Raw genomic sequence first — 18932 nt, 5'->3', positions numbered from 1 at the left:
CAAACAAATACAAATAAGAATGAAAATGTAAAACATCAGTGACAACAATTATGACAATATTCCAGCAGATGGAGACAAAACATCAATGTCCTCTCTGAACGTTTCACACGTTGTGACACTTTCCACCAGTCACATTTGATTTGGTACACTTACTAAAACTGCTCCTAAAAACGTAATAATACTTTGATTTACTGTATTAAAAAAAAAAAGTTTGTTTATTGTGGTTTGTCTGTAGCCATGTAACAACATATCTGAAACAGCACTCAGGATGATGTAGCGTAATGCAGATCTCAACTATGTAGAGTAAAATAGAGTATACATTTAGCGATAAATAAAATGCAGTGGGTGGGGGAGGCATAACTTTTGAACGACATTGTTGATTTGATTTGGGTAACACAGTAGCACATCTGCTTCACATTTCTGAGGTTCTGTGTTCGAATCTTGCCTCCGGCCTCCATAGGTGGCGTTTGCATGTTGTGTCGGGTTTCTCTGAGTAATTGGGCTTCATCCTACTTTCCCAAACCAGGCATTTTAGGTTCGTTGAGAGTGAATTGTTCATAGGCGTGAATGGCTGTTTATTATCTGGCAACCAGTCCAGGGTGTTGACCCGCATCTCACCCAAACCAGGTAGGAAAGGCTGCAGCATACGTGTAACCCAAAAAAAAGATAAAGGGCATAGAAGATGTTCGGATGGATAATTTGTAATATACCATGTTATAATTTGGTGTATGTAGGCTTTAGGCTAGGCAATGTCTTATGACATTAGCACAAATAATGGCATGATTAGCTGGAATGGACATGTCCAGACATGAATGGTACTTGGTTACTTTTACTGCAGCAGAGGTGAACCTTTGTCCTCAGTGTCTTTGCCTCACTTCACACACACAATCGAAATTGTTTGAATAAGGTAAATTCAAGACCCCCCAGTGTAGTGTGTATAGGAAAAATAAAAAAAATAATGATAATAATACTAATAATACTAATACAACTCGGGGTTGGGGTGAGGGGTTGTACTGAGGGCATTTCAGAAGTGTGCGTTGTGTGTATGAGAAGTAATCCTGAATTACGTCCCTGACGGACTCTCCTAACTTTTTGTTCATGTTGCCAACTCGACCTAAACTCTCTGCGGGACACACGTTTTGATGCGCCTGGATCACAGGGCAGCTTTGTGATACGGCTGGTCTCAGATCAGACTTGACGTTAACTAATCCCGCGTCTGAAGTTCTTCACGTGATCTGGCTGATCTCAAATCAGGGGACTCCCCGCTCTGCTCCGCCTTTGATCTGGGCGCTGAGTTTGTCCTGGCTGCTGCTTTCATGTGCAGCCCAGCAGACTGCAGAGTGAGACTGAAGAGCTCTTCTGCTCCGCGGACGTGTTGAGTTGACCGGCGAGCGACACCACAACAGAACCTCCTTCCGGACCGGTCGAGCTAGCAGGTAAGACGTTTAAATGAGTTGAAATGTTTTCTTGCCTCGGGTTAAAACAGAGTTTGTGTAGGCGGCGGAACACTGCAATCATGTCAACACACGAGCACTAACTGAAAAAACAATTGAGCCTTTCGTAACACATTAGCTCAGGAATGACTAAAAAGTTGACTTTTGATGCTATTCTTGTGATAGTCTCGGTGCTGAAGTTACATTTTAAGTATCTAAGGGACTGCTATTGTATTTGTCACATTGTTTAGCTTTGTTAAGGTTGCAGATGTCCATTAGTAATACGTCGACTAATGTCTGTAATGTGAATTAGAAATTTAAATGTTTTTATTTTTTTTTCAAGATACTTAGACTGCAGTTGAACTTGAACAGCAGCATCTTCCTCGCAGTTGATTCAGTCCGCCACACGATTTCTCAAACAAATATGCGTGGACCTGACCCACCAATACTTATAATCTACAAAAAAAGAAACATTTGTTCAATCATTGCATACTATCTTTTCATAAATGTATGCACAGCCCTCATTCAGAGGACTTGCTAAAAACTGAAATGGCCCTTGAGAGGAAAGTGTTCCCCACCCGTAAGAATAAAACAGAAAGACAACTAACGATATTTTTGCCTCTTTTTCAGATGCTAGCTACAGAAGTAGCTCAGCACGATGGTCCGGATGATTCAAAACTCCATTTCTCTTGTAATTACCGTACAGCTCCTATATTCAATTCTGGTGAGTGTTTTTCTCATTTCAAGTACAGTAAATGTGTGCTCACTAGGCTTAATATAAAAAACATATGCATTTCCCATACACGGTGTTGATCGATTTTAATGACTTGATGACATTATACCTTAAACCGCACATTACATTATTGGGGTCATTGCTTGAGTCAGATAAAAAAAAAATTTTTTAAAATATATATAAAGTTCATGATAGTCACACATTTCTTAACTGTCCTCCACCTGATGTCTGTCTTGCGCAGATTCCTGCAAGAGCTGAAGAGGAGAGCAGGGAATGCAGAGAGCAGGAGTACAAGGACCGGTTTGGGAATTGTAAACCCTGCAAGCAATGCGATGCAGGACAGGAGCTATCAAAGGTCGGGGGGGAAAAAATCCTGTGTGTGTGTGTGTGTGTGTGTGTGTGTGTGTGTGTGTGTGTGTGTGTGTGTGTGTGTGTGTGTGTGTTTTCTCTCACCACAAGTTGAGTTAAAATATTTGCCGGAAGACTGTTTATTTTGTATCCCACCTACAGGATCCATTACACTGCTGCTTTAGCAACTTCCGTTAACTGCAAAACAAATGTTGGCTGGATTAGTCACGTAAAAGAAAAAAAAAAGGAAACAGTTGAGTTCATGCAAAGAATGTTTAAAAAAATCCATCATATCCAGGCAAACAACATTATTAATGACTTCCTCCCATTCATGTGGAGAACCGCCAAGCTGTTATTAACACGACCTGTCTTTATTCAGTCACACCCATACTTTTCGCCTTCTCCAGCTGAATGGCATCCATTGTTTCCCGTCTCCCTGTGTCACCCTTCTCCAACTCATTGTCTCCGCTTTTTGAAGCCATGCCTAAGCTTGCCGCTTTCAGAGTTGGTCATGGATTTTTCTTTCCACCACTGTAGTTGGTTAGCGTATTGATTTGAGTGCTTTGTACGGGCAGGCCTCTGTAGTGTCAACTTAGGTTGGCGAGTCAAGGCTTTCCTCTCTGGCTGCAGCTATTTCTCGACTTGTGCAAGTATCGACAATGATGGAAAGCGGAGTAAATTTTTACCACCTGTCATGATTGAAGTGATTGCATTACTTAATATATTTTTTTATTTTATCATGTGATTTCATTGGTAGGGAAGAATTTAGTTCAGACATCCTTTTTAGATCCCAGTGTTTTATTGATCGCTCATTGTCGTCTTTTAGATCGCAAACTGGTTGTTGAAGCGGAATCAACAGTGCTTCTGGTGGTTGCAGTACAAGCACAGTGAACCGCACCTATTCACAGTTTGCCATGTATAAATTCACTTTTTTTTTTCCATTCAATGTAAGTTGTCCTCACTTAATGGTTGAAAATCTCACTGATCTGCATTTATGTGCTCTTTCTAAAATTCCCCACGATGCCACAAGTTTGCACCAAAGCCCTGGATAATAGGGAAGTAGTAATTGGTGTCAAAGAAGAATGTTGGCGTGATACATCCAGACTGTTCTGGGGTCTTTTTATGTCAGGGAGGAGCTAAGTGTATTCTAGGTTGTGAGTGGAAACAGATAGAGTCCATGCCGCATGTGTATGTTTTTGCTCTGCTGAGCGGCAATTAAAAAGCTCAAGCTAGCAAACAATACAGGCCTGGTTATTGCCTGACAACTGTTGTATTTCTTAGGCTTTACACGATTTGGAATTTTGGGGCCAATCTTGTAGTTTAAATAAACCAAACATCGATCCAATCATAAGATGAAGTGTTTATTTAGTGTATGTACTATTGTACTACTGTTTTCCGAGCATCAACAGAAGTATTCTCAGACATTTCTGTCAATGTTTAGTAATATTTGCAATGCCCCATGGAAGGAAAGGAGGAAAAACTAAAACAGTGGGATTTGAACATAAAACATTCATTCCTTAACAAATGAGCAGAACTTGATTTTAGTTTTTTTAGTAACAATGTAGCTGCTAACCTATCTGAGTGTAGCGAGACTGTATGCGGCCGACGCGCTAATGTAGCCTATGGAAAGGTTTTCCTTTTTAGTTGAAAATAACTTAACTTTGGCGGAACCCAGACAGTTTTTTCACTATTGGTAAAGCTTTACATCCATCTGTGTCGTGTCTGTCGTAGCAACTAGCTAGCGCTAAGCTAACTAACCCCCGTGAGAGTTCGTTTCCGCGGCCCAGCTAGGATGGCGTCACGAGTCAACGTGAAGTAACGACAACGGTGTTGATACACTGTCGAGATGGGCGTTTTTGACTGATTGGTTAACTTAACAGTTTAATATAATGCTCATTATCAGGTTAAATGTTCACATACACACACAAACACTTCCGGGTGTATGTAGGATACACTACGTCTGTAATGTCGATTAATGACGTCATTGATCGGATATCGGCAACAACCGTCACGGCTCACCTGTTTTCTGGATTTGGGCATGTGACGGCATGTGACATCAAGATGACATGGATAGAAACAGGTGGATTTTCCTGCTTAATTCATGATCCATAAACATAATATTAATCAGAATTTAGACTTGTGGGAGTGCATACAACACATCGTAAATAGCATTTTTGACCTGACTTTTTCTTTAAATAATCTAAAAATCGAAACAAATCAATTATCTTTTTAATACAGTACATGTTTTGTATTGTTTCTTATTAGATTGTGTACATAAATGTGGCTTGCGATGTGTATGTAGTATTTGGGCCCCACGTGTAAATAAGACAAAAAAAAAAACTAAAGATGAATGCACGACATAAAACACAAGAACCTCAGCTTAACAACACTCAGCAAACTGTCTTAGACATATTGGGCTGCACCTCTGTATTAAGACCTGGTGAAAATAAACTCTTGCCATGTGTTGCACACATGCATTTAATCCCAGTTGCCTTTAATGCCAGTGTGAACGGACCTACACTCTGTGCTTTGTGATAGGTTTAGGTAGCCTTCCTGTGCCTCTGCCGGCTTTAACAGGCATGAATGCTGCTCGCACCCTGGGGTCCTGGTTAATAATTGGCTGCCTCATTCTTTCTCTGAAGGTAGCAGAATGCCGGCTCACAGCCGAGACCCCAGGCCTGCCGTCAGAGAAAGCTTCCCAAGGAACAACCTCTAGTTTGGGCTCTGTAACCAAGACGATCTGTCCATATTCAGATGTGACTATTTAGGAGGGAAGCAGACTTTTTGGATTCCCTCTGTGCAGCTGCCATAGAGATCCCAAAGGAATGTGCCCCAGTTAGCAATGGAAGTTTGCCTCTGGAAGCCGCGTTGAGGCTGGCAAACATCAATTAGCCCCTTCACACTGACTGTAGCAAAAAGAACCACCCACAGAGAGGCAACATCCATTACAAGCTTTTTGTCCCAACCATATTTCATTCCCTCGTTCATGTTGTTGAAGGAATCTTTTTATTTTTTTAACGTGTCAAGCGGGAAGGAGAGGGAAACAAATTTCCTTCTTGTGCAGGCTGGAAAACGGCCAGTTTCCAAAAAGGCAGGCACATTACTTTGATGTGTCGACATGCAGTATGTAGCAATCCTCTAAGACTTCCTCTTTCAGTCAAACTGGCAGAGCAAAGGACTGTTTTGGTGAAAGACCCAATTATGTAGCAACAGAAGCATGAAAAACGGCCATATTAAAACTGCAATATCTTATTCTCAGGGAGAATGGTTCGGCTGTAACTAACAATTGTGTTAACAGTTGCTTCATTACCAGATCACATGACCCCCCCCCCCCCATGTGATTCCTAGCTAATCTCACAAATATCTCTGTGTGAACATGCTTCAGTCTGTTCTCCCTCCTCTGCACTGATGTTGATATCGCCGCCCTTGACCAAACAAGAACGCGGTCTGGACAAATGTATCGAGACATGTCTTTGTGAATTCATTAGTCGATCAGAGTTGGAATAGACCCCTGAATTTTAAAGCACAAATATTATGGCTTTGTTCACTTTTTAGTTGCCTTTTGGGCGACATGTGATTTTTTTATTTTGGTGAGTAACCTGTTAGGTCTGCACACTAACTGACAAGTGTAATTCAGCTGCTTGAGGATGACATGTCGCTAACAGTCGATGCTTCAGCTGACTTTATGGGCGCGTTTTCTTTGAATATACAATTCAGATTCAAGGCTCAGTTGGCACACCCTGTAGTACAAAAGTAGTGGCACGTTTTCACGAGACAATAGCAGCCACCCAAAACCGGTTGATTTCAACAGGGCTGTAGGTATGTTGCTATCCTTGCATATATATTTTTTTTAATTAAAGCATACGTAGACGTTTTATGACGTCTTGAAAATGTTTATTTTCATTAAAGTGGAAGTCAACCATAAACATTTCTTGACAATACTAGAAACTAGTCTAAACATGACATTCATATTACTTTTTTTGGAATATGAGTTAAGCAGCAAAATCCAGCCGTTTTTATCCATGTTAGGCGGCGGCCATTTTGTCACTTGCTTTCGACTGAAGGTGACATCAACGTTGCTCAGGCAACAAACAATCAGAGCTCACCTGTTTTCTGAAGCTGCGCTGTGATTGGTTGTTACCTGAGACCACCTGAGCAACACTGATGTCATCTTCAGTCGACAGCAAGTGGCAAAATGGCCGCCCCCTGAGATGGAAATAAACGGCTGGATTTAGCTGCTTAACTTATGTTCCACTAACACAATATTAACCAGAATACCATATTTAGACTAGTGGGGCTGCATAGAACATATTGTCAAATTTTTAAAAAAAATAATTTGTTTTTGCATAATTTTTGTCTAAAACTGTATTCGGGCCGTTTTCTGTTCCAGCTGCTGGTGCATTAAGCAAGGGCCATAAAGGCATGCTTGATGAGTGTATGGAAAAATTTGAGCGCAACACACACCTCTTATAGACTGGAATGTAAATAACAAACCAGGCCGTCCTTCAATTCCGTCTTCAGTTCTTATACTTGTCCATACATAGTTCTAATCCTGTATTGTTTTAGACCACTTTCATCTCTGAGTGTCGTTTCATATCTGCGAGTTGCAGGGCAGGGTGTCAGTTCTGGCAGCCTTTGTTGGCTGCGATGAAAGAGGACACTGATCACTCCTTGTGATGTTCAGCTCTGCCGGGATCAGAGAAGCAGAAGTTGGCTCCATTTTCTTTTTGTTCTTGTGCACTGGGCACTGTTTGTATCGACTGTATGTGACGGAAGCCCCTGTACTGTCATTCGGTGCCCCATAGCCCGAGCTTGTGCCAAGCCATGAATCCTCAGTGGAAGTAAAAACCCACAAGTCAAGACTTTTCCACCCAAGACCAGCCGTGGCCGCACCTCCCTACCCTCAGCTTGCACAGAGACACGTTTCCTAGCAGCTGGAGCCAGACACATCATCCTGTATTTTGCCTTTTCTGACCATAATCACTCATCAGTCACCCTCTGTTTCACACCCTTTCGTTGTCTCATTCTTTGCGCTGATGGACAGCGAGAGCTTATATGGAACGCTCATAACAACAGCTGCAGTAGTCCATCCTAAGCTGGTGCACCTCCGGCTGGGCTCGCCCCAAGGGTTTAGTGTCGAGCTTGCATGTGTTTGCTTTCAGAAGGCTGCATTCCTCCTCCTCCTCGGTGGTGCCATCGCCGTGTCACATCTTTGCCTCGAAAATCCCTTTTCATTTCTGGCCAGCTTACTTCCCCAACCCCCATACCAAAGTCTTGTGCCCACATTCCATCGAGACTGCATGCCCGGGCAGTGAAATGGGACACGGGCGAGGAGAGAAGGGAAGAGCTGTTTGAAGCTGACCTTCACTTTAATGATATATGAGCGCCTCCTTCCCTTGTGTGTTGTCCAAGCTTGACATTACAACGCTGGACAACAGGGCAGCTGTCAATGTATGATATCACCCGAGCGCCCAACTCAGTGGTGTGTCGTCACATCGCTTGCACATTGCCAAGGGAAATGTGAGGCCTGTTTGGTAGCAGTGAGCAATTATTACTGATAATGTTACTGAGCATCATTCCGCCCAGGAAGCCGTTGCGCACTAAAACCAGTAAGAACTGTATTTTCTCTCTCTTTAATCCTTGTGTCCTTTAAAGTGATATGTGACCACACTAGTCTAAACACGACATTCTGATTAATATTGCATTTGTGGAATATGAGTTATGAAGGAAAATCCGGCCGTTTTTAGCCATCTCAGGGGGCGGCCATTTTGCCACTTGCTGTTGACTGAAGACGACATCATAGTTGCTCAGGGCTCAGGCAACAAGCACTCAGAGCTCACCTGTTTTCTGAAGCAGCGCTGTGATTGTTTTTTTTACCCAAGACCCGAGCAACATTGATGTCATCTTCAGTCGGCAGCAAGTGGCAAAATGGCCGCCCCCTGAGATGGATTAAAAACGGCTGGATTTTGCTGCTTAACTCATATTCCACTAACACAATATTAACCAGAATACCATATTTAGACTAGTAGGGCTGCATAGAACACATTATTGTCCATTTATTTGGGGGGTTAACTTCCCCTTTTAAGTGTTTCCTTTACTTGGTGGCCTCTCAATCAACGGGACACCCAGTGTGTGTGACAGAAGGGCACAAACACGCTGTAATAAAGGTGCCATGATACAACAGTGGGAGTTCCTCATGGCCTTTATTATTCAAATGTATGACCGCTCTGGATCTTCAAGTGGGAAGGCTGATCATTCAGTTTTAGAGAGTCAAGGGGATTATTGCCGGTGTAAGATGGACTCTCCAAAGAGGCAGGCCATTGTTCTCCTCTGATCCCACGAGCTAAGATCATTCTTCAATTCCGCACAGCCGGTAGTCCACATTGAAGGCCCTTTCTCACCAGCTGCACCAAAGCCCACCTCTTACCCAGTGCGTTTCTTTCTTTAATCCCTCCAGGAATGTGGCTTCGGTTATGGAGAAGATGCCCGGTGTGTGCCGTGCAGGAGCAGTCGCTTCAAGGAAGACCAGAGTCTCCAGAAGTGTAAACCTTGTCTGGACTGTGGACTCATCAACCGCTTCCAGAAGAGCAACTGCTCCACGACCAGCAATGCCGTGTGTGGCGAGTGTCTGCCTGGGTGAGAGATTCTTCTCACACACAAAAAAACAAAACATGGATATGATCGTGATTATAAAGATTCTGACACTTGTCACGTTTGTTTTCTCAACAGATATTATAGGAAGACAAAATTAAGTGGCTTCCAAGACATGGAGTGTATACCCTGTGGAGACCCCCCGCCTCAGTATGAGCCTCAATGTAAATACCTTTCCTTTTCCCATTACCTTGTCCCACATTTGGCTCATCATCACCGGGATACTGTGTCATGTTCTCATGGATGCAGTCAGTGGAACCTCCAAAGTCAAACGTAATTTCTGAATGGACACAGGTTGGCATCCATTTTGTTGTCATCTCTAAGCGATTATTCCTATAGCAAAACAATCGAATACATTTGTCCCAGAGTTATTATAAAAATCGAACTGTACATTGAAATAACCAAATTACGTACATTTCATTCGTGTGTTCTTAAAGATGCTGATAACCGTCTGTGCCATCACAATAAGAATAAACTTGCGGAGTTCATTTCCCCAAATTTTCAATTTTAGATTGTGTACCGTATATGTCGCATTCTATTTGCAAAGTTTTGTTCAAGTCCAAACAGTGTGACTTCAGGGGCATTTGACGTAACGACAGTAACTCGTGCGCTTGTTAATATTGCCACTCCCGGGTTGAAACCTTGTTATTTTGAGTAATTTGTGCATGTCGGCCACACAAAAAGGAGGCAAGGGGTCAAGCAAGGCTAACTTTCCACTCGGGCTCAGATTCAATTATCTTCTCTCCTGCAGCGATTAAAGGTAGTTAATGATTTTAGGTTTCCACATAAAACAAAGAGGCAAGTCAACTCAAACCTTCGGTAATTGAGTGTGACGTCCTGTTTGTAGAGGAGATGGCAGCTGTTTCCGAGGAGAGTTTTGGCAAATCGTTGCTTCAGAGAGATCCTGGCCAGGTTTAGCGGGGACGTGTTAACATTTTTGTTTTCAAGTCACCAGTGTGGGCGGGGGGGGGAGGGCGCTATCTAATCAAACTATTTTGTGTGCTCTTGCTTTTGTTATTGTTGTGGCCAGTATTGATATTTGACGGTCCAGCTATGCAGCGTCCAATTGTGATACAGGAGGAGGCCTTCAAAACAAAACAGCCATTGTGTGAGAACATAGCTGGCCGTTAGCTCCTGCAGGGATTCTCAGTGGAGCTTTTCCAAATGTTTGAAAGCCTCGCCGCTTCCATCCAGTGTTATCTCGAGAAGGGTGGCGAAAACTGAAAGGCAAGATTATTCTAATAGGCCCGGCTGGCCCGCGGCAGCATTGCAGCTGTGCAGGGGAGGCCGCCACCCTCTGGCGTGGACTGTAAATCTTAAAGCAAGCCTCTTTTCTCTCTCCTCCTTTTCCTCCAGTGACTTTTTTTTGGGCCAAGTCAAAATAAGATTGTGTTTTATGGACTCCTTAAGCCTCTAATGGGTTTCATCTGCTGAGCTTTTTCGCTGTCACGGCAGAGCAGAGCAGACTGTGAAAACGCACTCTGGCATGCAGACAGATACATAAATGCATGCAGAGGTACACATTATTTGTCAGACCTGTAGGGGTTGTTGCTGGATTTATGCAATAGTCCAAAGGGAGTTATAGCTTCTGTTGGAGTCATAAATATGGCAAAGGTTTTCAAATCTAGCCGTATAACAGTAAATATATTCCAGGGAGGAAGTCCCAGCTTTTTCATGAAGTACAAGAAAAAAAAACAACAGGAGACTTGCAGCTTCTGTTTGAGCAAATCAACGTAAACGGCAAACGTCATCCACAAACTCAATCATGTCGACACACACACACACACACACACACACACTGGGAAGTTACAGGAAGCATTATTGCCAGGCCTTAGACCACTTCCAAACAGAGCCTTCAAACTATTGAAAAGCACAATTACCAAAGTCGCTAACGTATTAGCGGTCCCACGCAAGCTAAAACACCACAAAGATACTTTTAGATACTATTTTACTGTATCATCTGTTAATCAATTGAAGTCTCACACATTACTTCCAAAAAGTTGGCAAAGTGATCATGGAAATAAGAAGTGCCATATGGTAGTTCAGTGGTTCTTAACCTGGGTTCGATCGAACTCCAGAAGTTCGGCGGAGGTCAATACACACACAAATAATAAAATAAAATAATTTCATTTGTGATGATATGGCCATCATTGGTTGCAGGTGATCATTGCTTGGCCCATCTGTGTTGCAGGGAATTTGGTGCACTCAGTAGTTGACTTGCGTTTGTTGTGATGGTACGTCGTGTGATTTATTATTATTATTATTGTTGTAATCCCTTTATACTAACTAGACTAGCAAAAAAAAAAAAGAAAGTGGTTGCAGTCGGACGAATATGTGCAATATGAATTCACATGTATAACGGAACATATGGTGTTCCACAGGGCTCAATTCTGTGGCCTCTGCTGTTTTCATTGTATCTTCTGTCTGCCGTTTACATGGTAATTAATAATGTATAGTTTTAATCAACTTCAGAAAAATGATAACAATCAATTAGTCGTTCCTATATTATTTTTTGACTGGACGGATATATCTGCGAGATTTGATTTTGAACTCCTGCTTCCAAGCCAATGTTAAATTGAGCAGATTATTGATGCCAGGAGGACATGTTTATTTACACACCTCTTGTATCTCAATTGTGGAGATGTACTGTTAAAGTTGTGGTTGGTAAGCGCTGGATTGACTTAATTCTAAACTGCTAAAAGCCTTCTAACATTCCAGGGTTGCCTTTACGACTATGTTCACCAAGTCAAAAGGAGTTAGCGTGAGGAATGACCCCTCGTAAAGCGAGCGATGTGTGGTCGTCTTTTAGAGTTCAGGGTCAAACGCGCTCACTTGTGTTGAAAGTGTTTGTGAAAGGCACAAATCAAAGCTCCGGACTGGAGGCGAGGGAGCCCATGAGAACCACTGCGGGGTTTAGTCGGTTGGTTTGTGTGGAGATGCAATCAGCAGGTGAGCGGTCTTCAATGGACTCGTGTTTATTTGCTGCAGCTGCTCAGCGTCTGATAACAGACTTCCTTTTGTGTTGTGAAAACAGATGATGTTCCTCTTGGATGGATTGGATTTGACCTGGACAGTAGCCACATCAAACACGTTTGTCAAATAAAGTTCAGCGATCCATCTTTCAAGAGGATATTCTCGTATAAATAATAGGATGACACTTTGCCACTTTGATCAGCTTAGTCCAATATCTTTTATTAGGCACTCGTGGAGCGTAATCACGACACATTCATGTATTATTTTAGTTACGTCTCGCTGCAGAAATGCGCCAATAGTGATTGATGTAGGTCTTTAACTTGTGCGCCGTCTCAGAGATCTGAATCTTGTTTTACAACTTAATTTGAGGAGGAATGTTAAGATGCCCGTATGTAGCTGAATACACAAAGTGCCAAAGGAGGAAGCACTGTTTATATTACATAACAAAGAACCATTGCCTTGCGCAAGCTCCTTTTTTTTTTTAAAGATGAATGTGGCTCAAAAGCAACACTGTTGTCATTGAGGGTTTTCACGTACATTCTACTCTCTCTAAAGCCTCCCTCAATTTGATTTGGTACAACTGATGAGTCTGTCTCATGTAACCTCAAGTAACCCTTTCTCTGAACCATCCGCCACAATTCAATTTCCCGTACTGATAAAGATATAGAGACAAGATTTTGGAGCCAGAGGCATGTGTCACAGTCAGGTGAGCTGCTAACTCATCAAACAGAAAAGCTTAACATATGGGGCATGCAACAGTTGGTACTTTTTTTTTCTTTTTTCTGATCCTCTCTGAGGTTGTGGGCATGCTGGAGCCTATCCCAGCTGTGTTTGGGCGGTAGGCAGGGTACACCCTGAACTAGTCGCTAAACAACCACAGGGCACAAAACATGATGTTGCCACCCCCGTATTTCATAGTTGGAATGGGGGTGTTCTCAAGGTTGTTTCTTTTTAAACTAATAGAAATACTTCACATTAATTTTTGACGTCTATAGTCTATTTTCCTGGCAGACCGGCCTTTCAGCCCATCTCAGTATAGTATTTGTTTAACTGTGATAATGGCACACTCTTACCATCTTCAGCCAGCATTTCCACAAGGTCGTTTGCTTTTGTTCTTTTTCAACTCTGGAAACACAGAAGCCATCTCCTTCCTGAGCATTATGATGGCTGGGCATTACTATGGTGTTTAAACTTGTGTGCAACTCCACAAATCTATTTCTGATATCATCGTAATCGCATGTAATGTAAATTTAGGATGAAAAAAAAAGAAAACAATTATTTTGTCATTCTTCTGGTATCAACTAGAAATAATTTTGGTCATCTTAATTTGACCTAGAGTAGGAAAAGTTTTCAACTGTATATTATATTGCTGTATTGAAAGTGAGTAGCACAAAGTAGTCCTAGAGGTGGAAAAAAAACTGTGACATCACAACTGCATTGCCATGGAAACAACTTAGAAGACTAGAAAGCCCTTTAGTGTCTTAGCTAAGCAATAATAGTTCCGCAAAACATATCAGCCCATGTTACATTGAATGTGAGACTAGGGGGTGAACACGGATTGAAAACTGTGTGTGTAGGCAGCGGGCGAGTAAACCTGGTGCCTCTGCCTCCGGTGGTGACCAGCCCTCGTGATATGGCCCTGGCTGCGGTCATCTGCAGCGCTCTGGCCACGGTGCTGCTGGCCCTGCTGGTCCTGTGCGTCATCTACTGTAAGAGGCAGCTGCTGGAGAAAAAGCCCAGTGGTGAGTCACAACATCGAAAAGTTGGCTCAATGTAGAATCAACAAGTCTGTACCATGCCACAGTTCTTTTCTAAATCGTCTGTCATCCGTGTTGTTGTTTGCGCAACTTGTTTAACCAGCGGCGTCTCTGAGGTCCGAGGACTGTCCATACAGCGGGGCCGAGATGCCCTGCCTGGACCCGCGCTGGCTCCAAGACTTCCCCCAGGGAGCCTGCTGCCAGTGTCGCCTCGGGCCCGGACACACATGCGGTATGCTGGATAGTAAATGCTCACATCGGCGTATCGCCGGCCACTTCATTAGGTACACCTGCACATTATTTGGGTTCAATATTGGACCAGGGTTTGAACTTCAGTTCATGTGTCTCGCATTTTAAAAATGAAAATTTTAAATCAAATATTTGTGGATGAATACAGCTGACAGTGTTATTCAAATTATTATCTCTGATTTTTTTCAGATAGTACATTGAAGCAGTGTTTGTGATTTCAATGTGTCACATGACCTCATCGTACTGTTTGTTTGTGCGCTGCTCAGGTACGGTCCACCTGATCCCATCGCTGTGCTGCGAGAAGAACTGCAGTATGGACAACGCACACTTCCGCTCTCACACCAGCCTCAATAACAGGTCAGATGGCAACCAAGCACGCCTGCAGCATAAAAAGAGGTTTACTAGAGCTCATCAAGCTAGTTTAGCCAGTTAGCAGCAAGTTTCAGTTGAGTTCAGTTCAGAATGGCAAATCCTGATCTGACCGCTGTGTGACTCAGCAGAGCTTTGGAATCCTTTTGTTTTCTCTCCCTTCACCCTACATTAGTTATTACAGTACAATATACCTTTGACAACTTTTGACAGTGACAAAGACTTTAAGGTACAATGCAATAAAAAACAACAACTTTTCATTACTAAGAAAAAACTTAATGATGAATTGATCACCCAATTCTGAGAATTGTGTGGAATTGTTTGCTGTCCAACGAATTAGTGCATTGGCCTGGAAACAGGAGTTCAGAACATGTCTCCCATTCTATTAAAAAAATACATTGGGTTAGGCTAGCAGGGTGGGCCATAGGCCACATACGGTCTGTTCTGCACTTAAATCAAGCCCACTTACCATTTACATTATCTAGAGTCCTGTAATATTTAGCAGTTTCCCCCCGTAAAATTATTTAAATGAAATTTATTTATTCATTAAACTGATTATTTATTATTAAAATAAATTATTTTACTTTATTTTTTATGAATCATCAGGCCCATATGTTTTTAAATAAAATCTGGCCCTTACAAAATTTTGCTCACACCTGGATAATTATTTAAATAGAAAATATTGTTTTAATTAATTGAACATACAGTTTTAAAAACATCTTACAATAAATTGTGTCTATTTTACCCATAGTCCAGAAATGTTATTAAATGCCCATCCCTAATTATTTTTTAACTCATTCACTGCCATTGACGGCTATAGACGTCAAAAATTCATTTGAACTATTTCTATTATTTTCCATTTTTGTTAACAAGAGTATGAAAACCTAGAAAAAATTTACTGTACATTTAGAACAGATATACAATTTGTGATTATTGGTGAGTTAACTAGTGAAGTCATGCAATAAATTATGAAAATTTTTATAGTAATCTTATTTTTATTTTTTGTTTTTAATAATCTTTTCTTTTTTTTCTTTAAAAAAAAAAGAAAATACAATAAAAAATTAGGGCCGTCAGGCGATTACATTTTTTAATCATAATTAATCGCATGTCTTCACTAGTTAACTCACTATTAATCACAAATTTTATATCTGTTCTAAATGTACAATTAAAAAAATTCTAGGTTTTCATACTCTTGTTAACAAAAATGGGAAAAAATGTTAAACTAATAGAAATAGCTCAAATTAATTTTTGACGTCTATATCCGTCAATGGCAGTGAATGAGTTAATAATAGAGTAGCAGTCCAATTTTCATTCAGTTACCCTTCACCGATTGGCTGGTCGCAATCACATGTTTCTAATGCCTAAGTGAGGCAGGTGGAGTCCATTTTGACTCAAATCACTATATATGTAAGGACTACAGAAGCACAAAGCTTGTCAGGCTTTAGTTACAGTTTGTCGTTACCATTACTACATAACTCAAATGTTATGCATCAGCTCCTCTGCACTCACTTATGTTGCGATTCAATTTGACATTATTTAGAAGCTTTGAAGTAAAGAAAAAAGCTTGAAAACCAAAGCGCAGCAGGGTTAGAGTCATTCTTCCGATTCGCGTCAATAATTTCTGTTTGACTGTTCCATGCTTACCAGAAACTCGCAGCGGGACGACGAATTGGCGGGACATGCGCAGACCGGGTCCACGGAGGCCATCTCGGCGTGTTTCCGGAATCCAGAAGCTTCAGAAGAAGATGACGATGGAGCGGAGGGAGGGCACACCCCGAGGGCGAATTCCCCCGAGAGAAAAGCAAGCGAGCAGACGCCGTCGACCAGGGAGGGCGAGTGAGGTGACCTTTTACTTGAAGCATCCTCCTCTCTCGAATATGATTTATGGATGATGGCGTTTGGAGTGTTTCAGATCTCTTTATTGACGTGTGACATGAGTTGCCTCAGACCAAACTGCTAAATGACCCGAGTGACAGGGAAAGTATGTGCGCTGCAAAAAGGACTGGAGAAAATTTCAGAAAAAAATATAGTAAAATAAGAAAAATGATCTGCCAACAGAATGAGAAAATTGTACTTAAATTTACCTGTAAGATTTTGAAAAATAAGAAAATAATACTAGCCCCATATTAACCACTGCGGTCTTGAAAATAGCATTTTCAGACTAAAAACAAGTAATGTCGACTTTTTTCAAGCTGTAATTAATAGAACTATTTTCTTAAAATACATGAGTATTTATTAATTTTCTTACGCTTGGGAGGTAACGGGTCCCATTTTCTAGCCAGGAATTGAACCCACAACCTTCAAGTCTGAGGGGGTAGGCACTCTACCACTAGACCACTGAGCTGGTAGTGAAAGAAGGAAAAATGAGCCTAGTTAATATAACGAAATTAACCATACTGCACTCGTCTCTTTTCATACTTGTATTTTTTCCCCATTTATCTTATTACTAGATTATGCAAAATCTTAAAATAAGAAAACTCATGAAACCCCAGTTCAGGGTCTTAGATGTTGGTTAGTTGTCATCTTAAAATGTGGGAAATGCTTGTTTTAATCCTCACAGTACTTAAAACTGGCTGTTAACACTCAATGCCAAGACTGCTTGATCAAATAAGATAATTAAGTCGTAAGTATCTTAAATTAAGCACAATGATCTTGCCTGACAATTTCATTTTTAAGTAAAAAATAACTTGTCAAATCAAAATAAGCAAATTTTGGTTAAATCTAAGAATGTATATCTTACTCAAGATTTTAGTTTTTGCAGCGTGAGAGTAACATGCTAAAGATGAACGACGGCCTCTTTGCCCCCACGCATAAACATACATGAACTTAATACAGTCAACCACTGTCTATGGCGTAGAATTCATTTCAGACCCGCACGCAATGGCTGAAAATCGGCGGTATAGAGACCCTCATTTTTTTAAATAAACTCCAAATAAGAGGCCAGGAGTGCTTGCTTTCAAGCTGTTTACTGCAAAACGGACACATAAAACAAAATATGTCTCCTAGCTGAATGCTCACAAAATGAAAAAGTTACTGTTAAACAGAGAAAACAATACTCTCAGTTCCATTTTGCAGCTCGTCTTCCAGTTGACTTCAGTGCTGCCTGGCATGTTGTGGCACAATGAGGTATACTACACTAAAGGCACACAACACTGAATTGCGATCTGCCTGCACACTGTAAGAAAACATTAAAAGTTGCTTCAAAATCCACAATATAGCAGGGGTGCTAAAGATGATTTATTTCTTGAAAAGGTGCCTCTGAAAAAAGAAGTGTCCTGTTGGCAGAAGGCTAAAGTGACGGCATGCGCATGCATGAAGAACAGCTGGTACAAGAAAGAGGAGCCGACTTGAAAGTGGTCCTGTGTCTGGCACAGCTTAGTTATGTTACTAATCAGTGCGTGTTGGCCTTCGTCTTCCAGGATGACACGCATTGCTTTGGCTTCCAGCAGCTTGGACTACCCAACGACAACAAGAGGCGGCGGCGGCGGCGGCCGGATCTCCTTTCACACGAATCGCCTCAACTCACCACTCCCTTCCCATTTGACGTACTCTCTTGGTGTGGACGCAGGCCGCATTTGACCTCTGATGCCAAACAAAGGACAATCAAAAGCCTCGATATGAAGTGGCCACCGGTCCAGCAGGTGAAGGTGAATGAAGTTTAAACATGGAGGATGTCACATCTGGCCGTTTGCGTGTACAGTCGCAACATGTGACATGAAGAGAAGTAAGGCACATTAGGACAAATGTTCAAGTGACTTGTGGATAATGTACAATAGTAAATAGCTGCATATTTTTGTAACATAGACATGGCGGATGATCATGTGCTGCATTTGTATTGTAGTGTTTATGGTCCATGTACTTGTTTTACACCTTTGTAAATAAAACACTGGAACAGACAAATGGTCATTATTCTACTCACTGGGCATGCTAGTAAGGTACACCAGAATAAGCAGAACCAATCCAAGAGCTGTCTTTGTCAATCAAAGGTGCAGCTCAAACTGAAAACACACAAATGTGCTTGTGATTTTTTTTTAACTCTATTATAAGCAATGGCGGCACAGTGAAAGACATCCACCTCACAGTTCCGAGGTCGAGGGTTCAAATCCAGGGTCAGGCCTCCCCATAGGAGTTTGCAAAAATTCTCCCACGGCTTGCATGGGTTTTCTCCCAAGTTCTTCAGCCTCCTCACACATTCCAAAAACATCATACTTTGGCAAATAGAAAATTCTAAATTGTCCATGAGTGTGAATGCTTGTGTACTGTCCGTGTACTCTGCGTCTTGCCCTAAATAGGTTGGGATAGGCTCAAGGTCACGTGATCCTAGTGAGGATAAGTGAAGAAAAATGGATGGATAGGATGATATAGAATACACTATTAGATAGCCATCGTTGTCTCAGGCTTTTATGCTATAAAATGGCC

General features: G+C 41.7%; 1 protein-coding gene across 1 annotated transcript; it reads left to right on the top strand.

The window, feature by feature from the left end:
- Positions 1-1253: 1253 nt before the first annotated feature.
- tnfrsf19 (tumor necrosis factor receptor superfamily, member 19) lies at positions 1254-18407 on the top strand. The gene is made up of 10 exons (XM_086081264.1): positions 1254-1436; positions 2064-2157; positions 2408-2521; positions 8972-9150; positions 9244-9329; positions 13716-13880; positions 13999-14127; positions 14411-14501; positions 16161-16354; positions 17933-18407. Exons 2-9 carry the CDS (start codon positions 2092-2094, stop codon positions 16351-16353), a joined length of 1023 nt encoding a protein of 340 aa, XP_085937390.1. The 5' UTR covers positions 1254-1436; positions 2064-2091; the 3' UTR covers position 16354; positions 17933-18407.
- The last annotated feature ends 525 nt before the right edge of the window (positions 18408-18932 follow it).

This window comes from Leptonotus elevatus, chromosome 7 (genome assembly GCF_054856555.1).
Source record: "Leptonotus elevatus isolate MCC_2025b chromosome 7, RoL_Lele_1.0, whole genome shotgun sequence".
NCBI classification, from domain to species: Eukaryota; Metazoa; Chordata; class Actinopteri; order Syngnathiformes; family Syngnathidae; genus Leptonotus; species Leptonotus elevatus.
Note: the sequence above shows the minus strand (reverse complement) of the source record. Positions and strands in the feature narration are given on the sequence as shown.

What these genes read in the sequence shown, in the direction of transcription:
- tnfrsf19 (XM_086081264.1), top strand. Translation starts at nt 2,092, where the DNA reads ATGGTCCGGATGATTCAAAACTCCATTTCTCTTGTAATTACCGTACAG. An exon ending in GCCTCAGTATGAGCCTCAAT is followed by an intron (nt 9,330 to 13,715) that starts GTAAATACCTTT and finishes CTGTGTGTGTAG; the next exon opens with GCAGCGGGCGAGTAAACCTG. An exon ending in CACACCAGCCTCAATAACAG is followed by an intron (nt 14,502 to 16,160) that starts GTCAGATGGCAA and finishes CATGCTTACCAG; the next exon opens with AAACTCGCAGCGGGACGACG.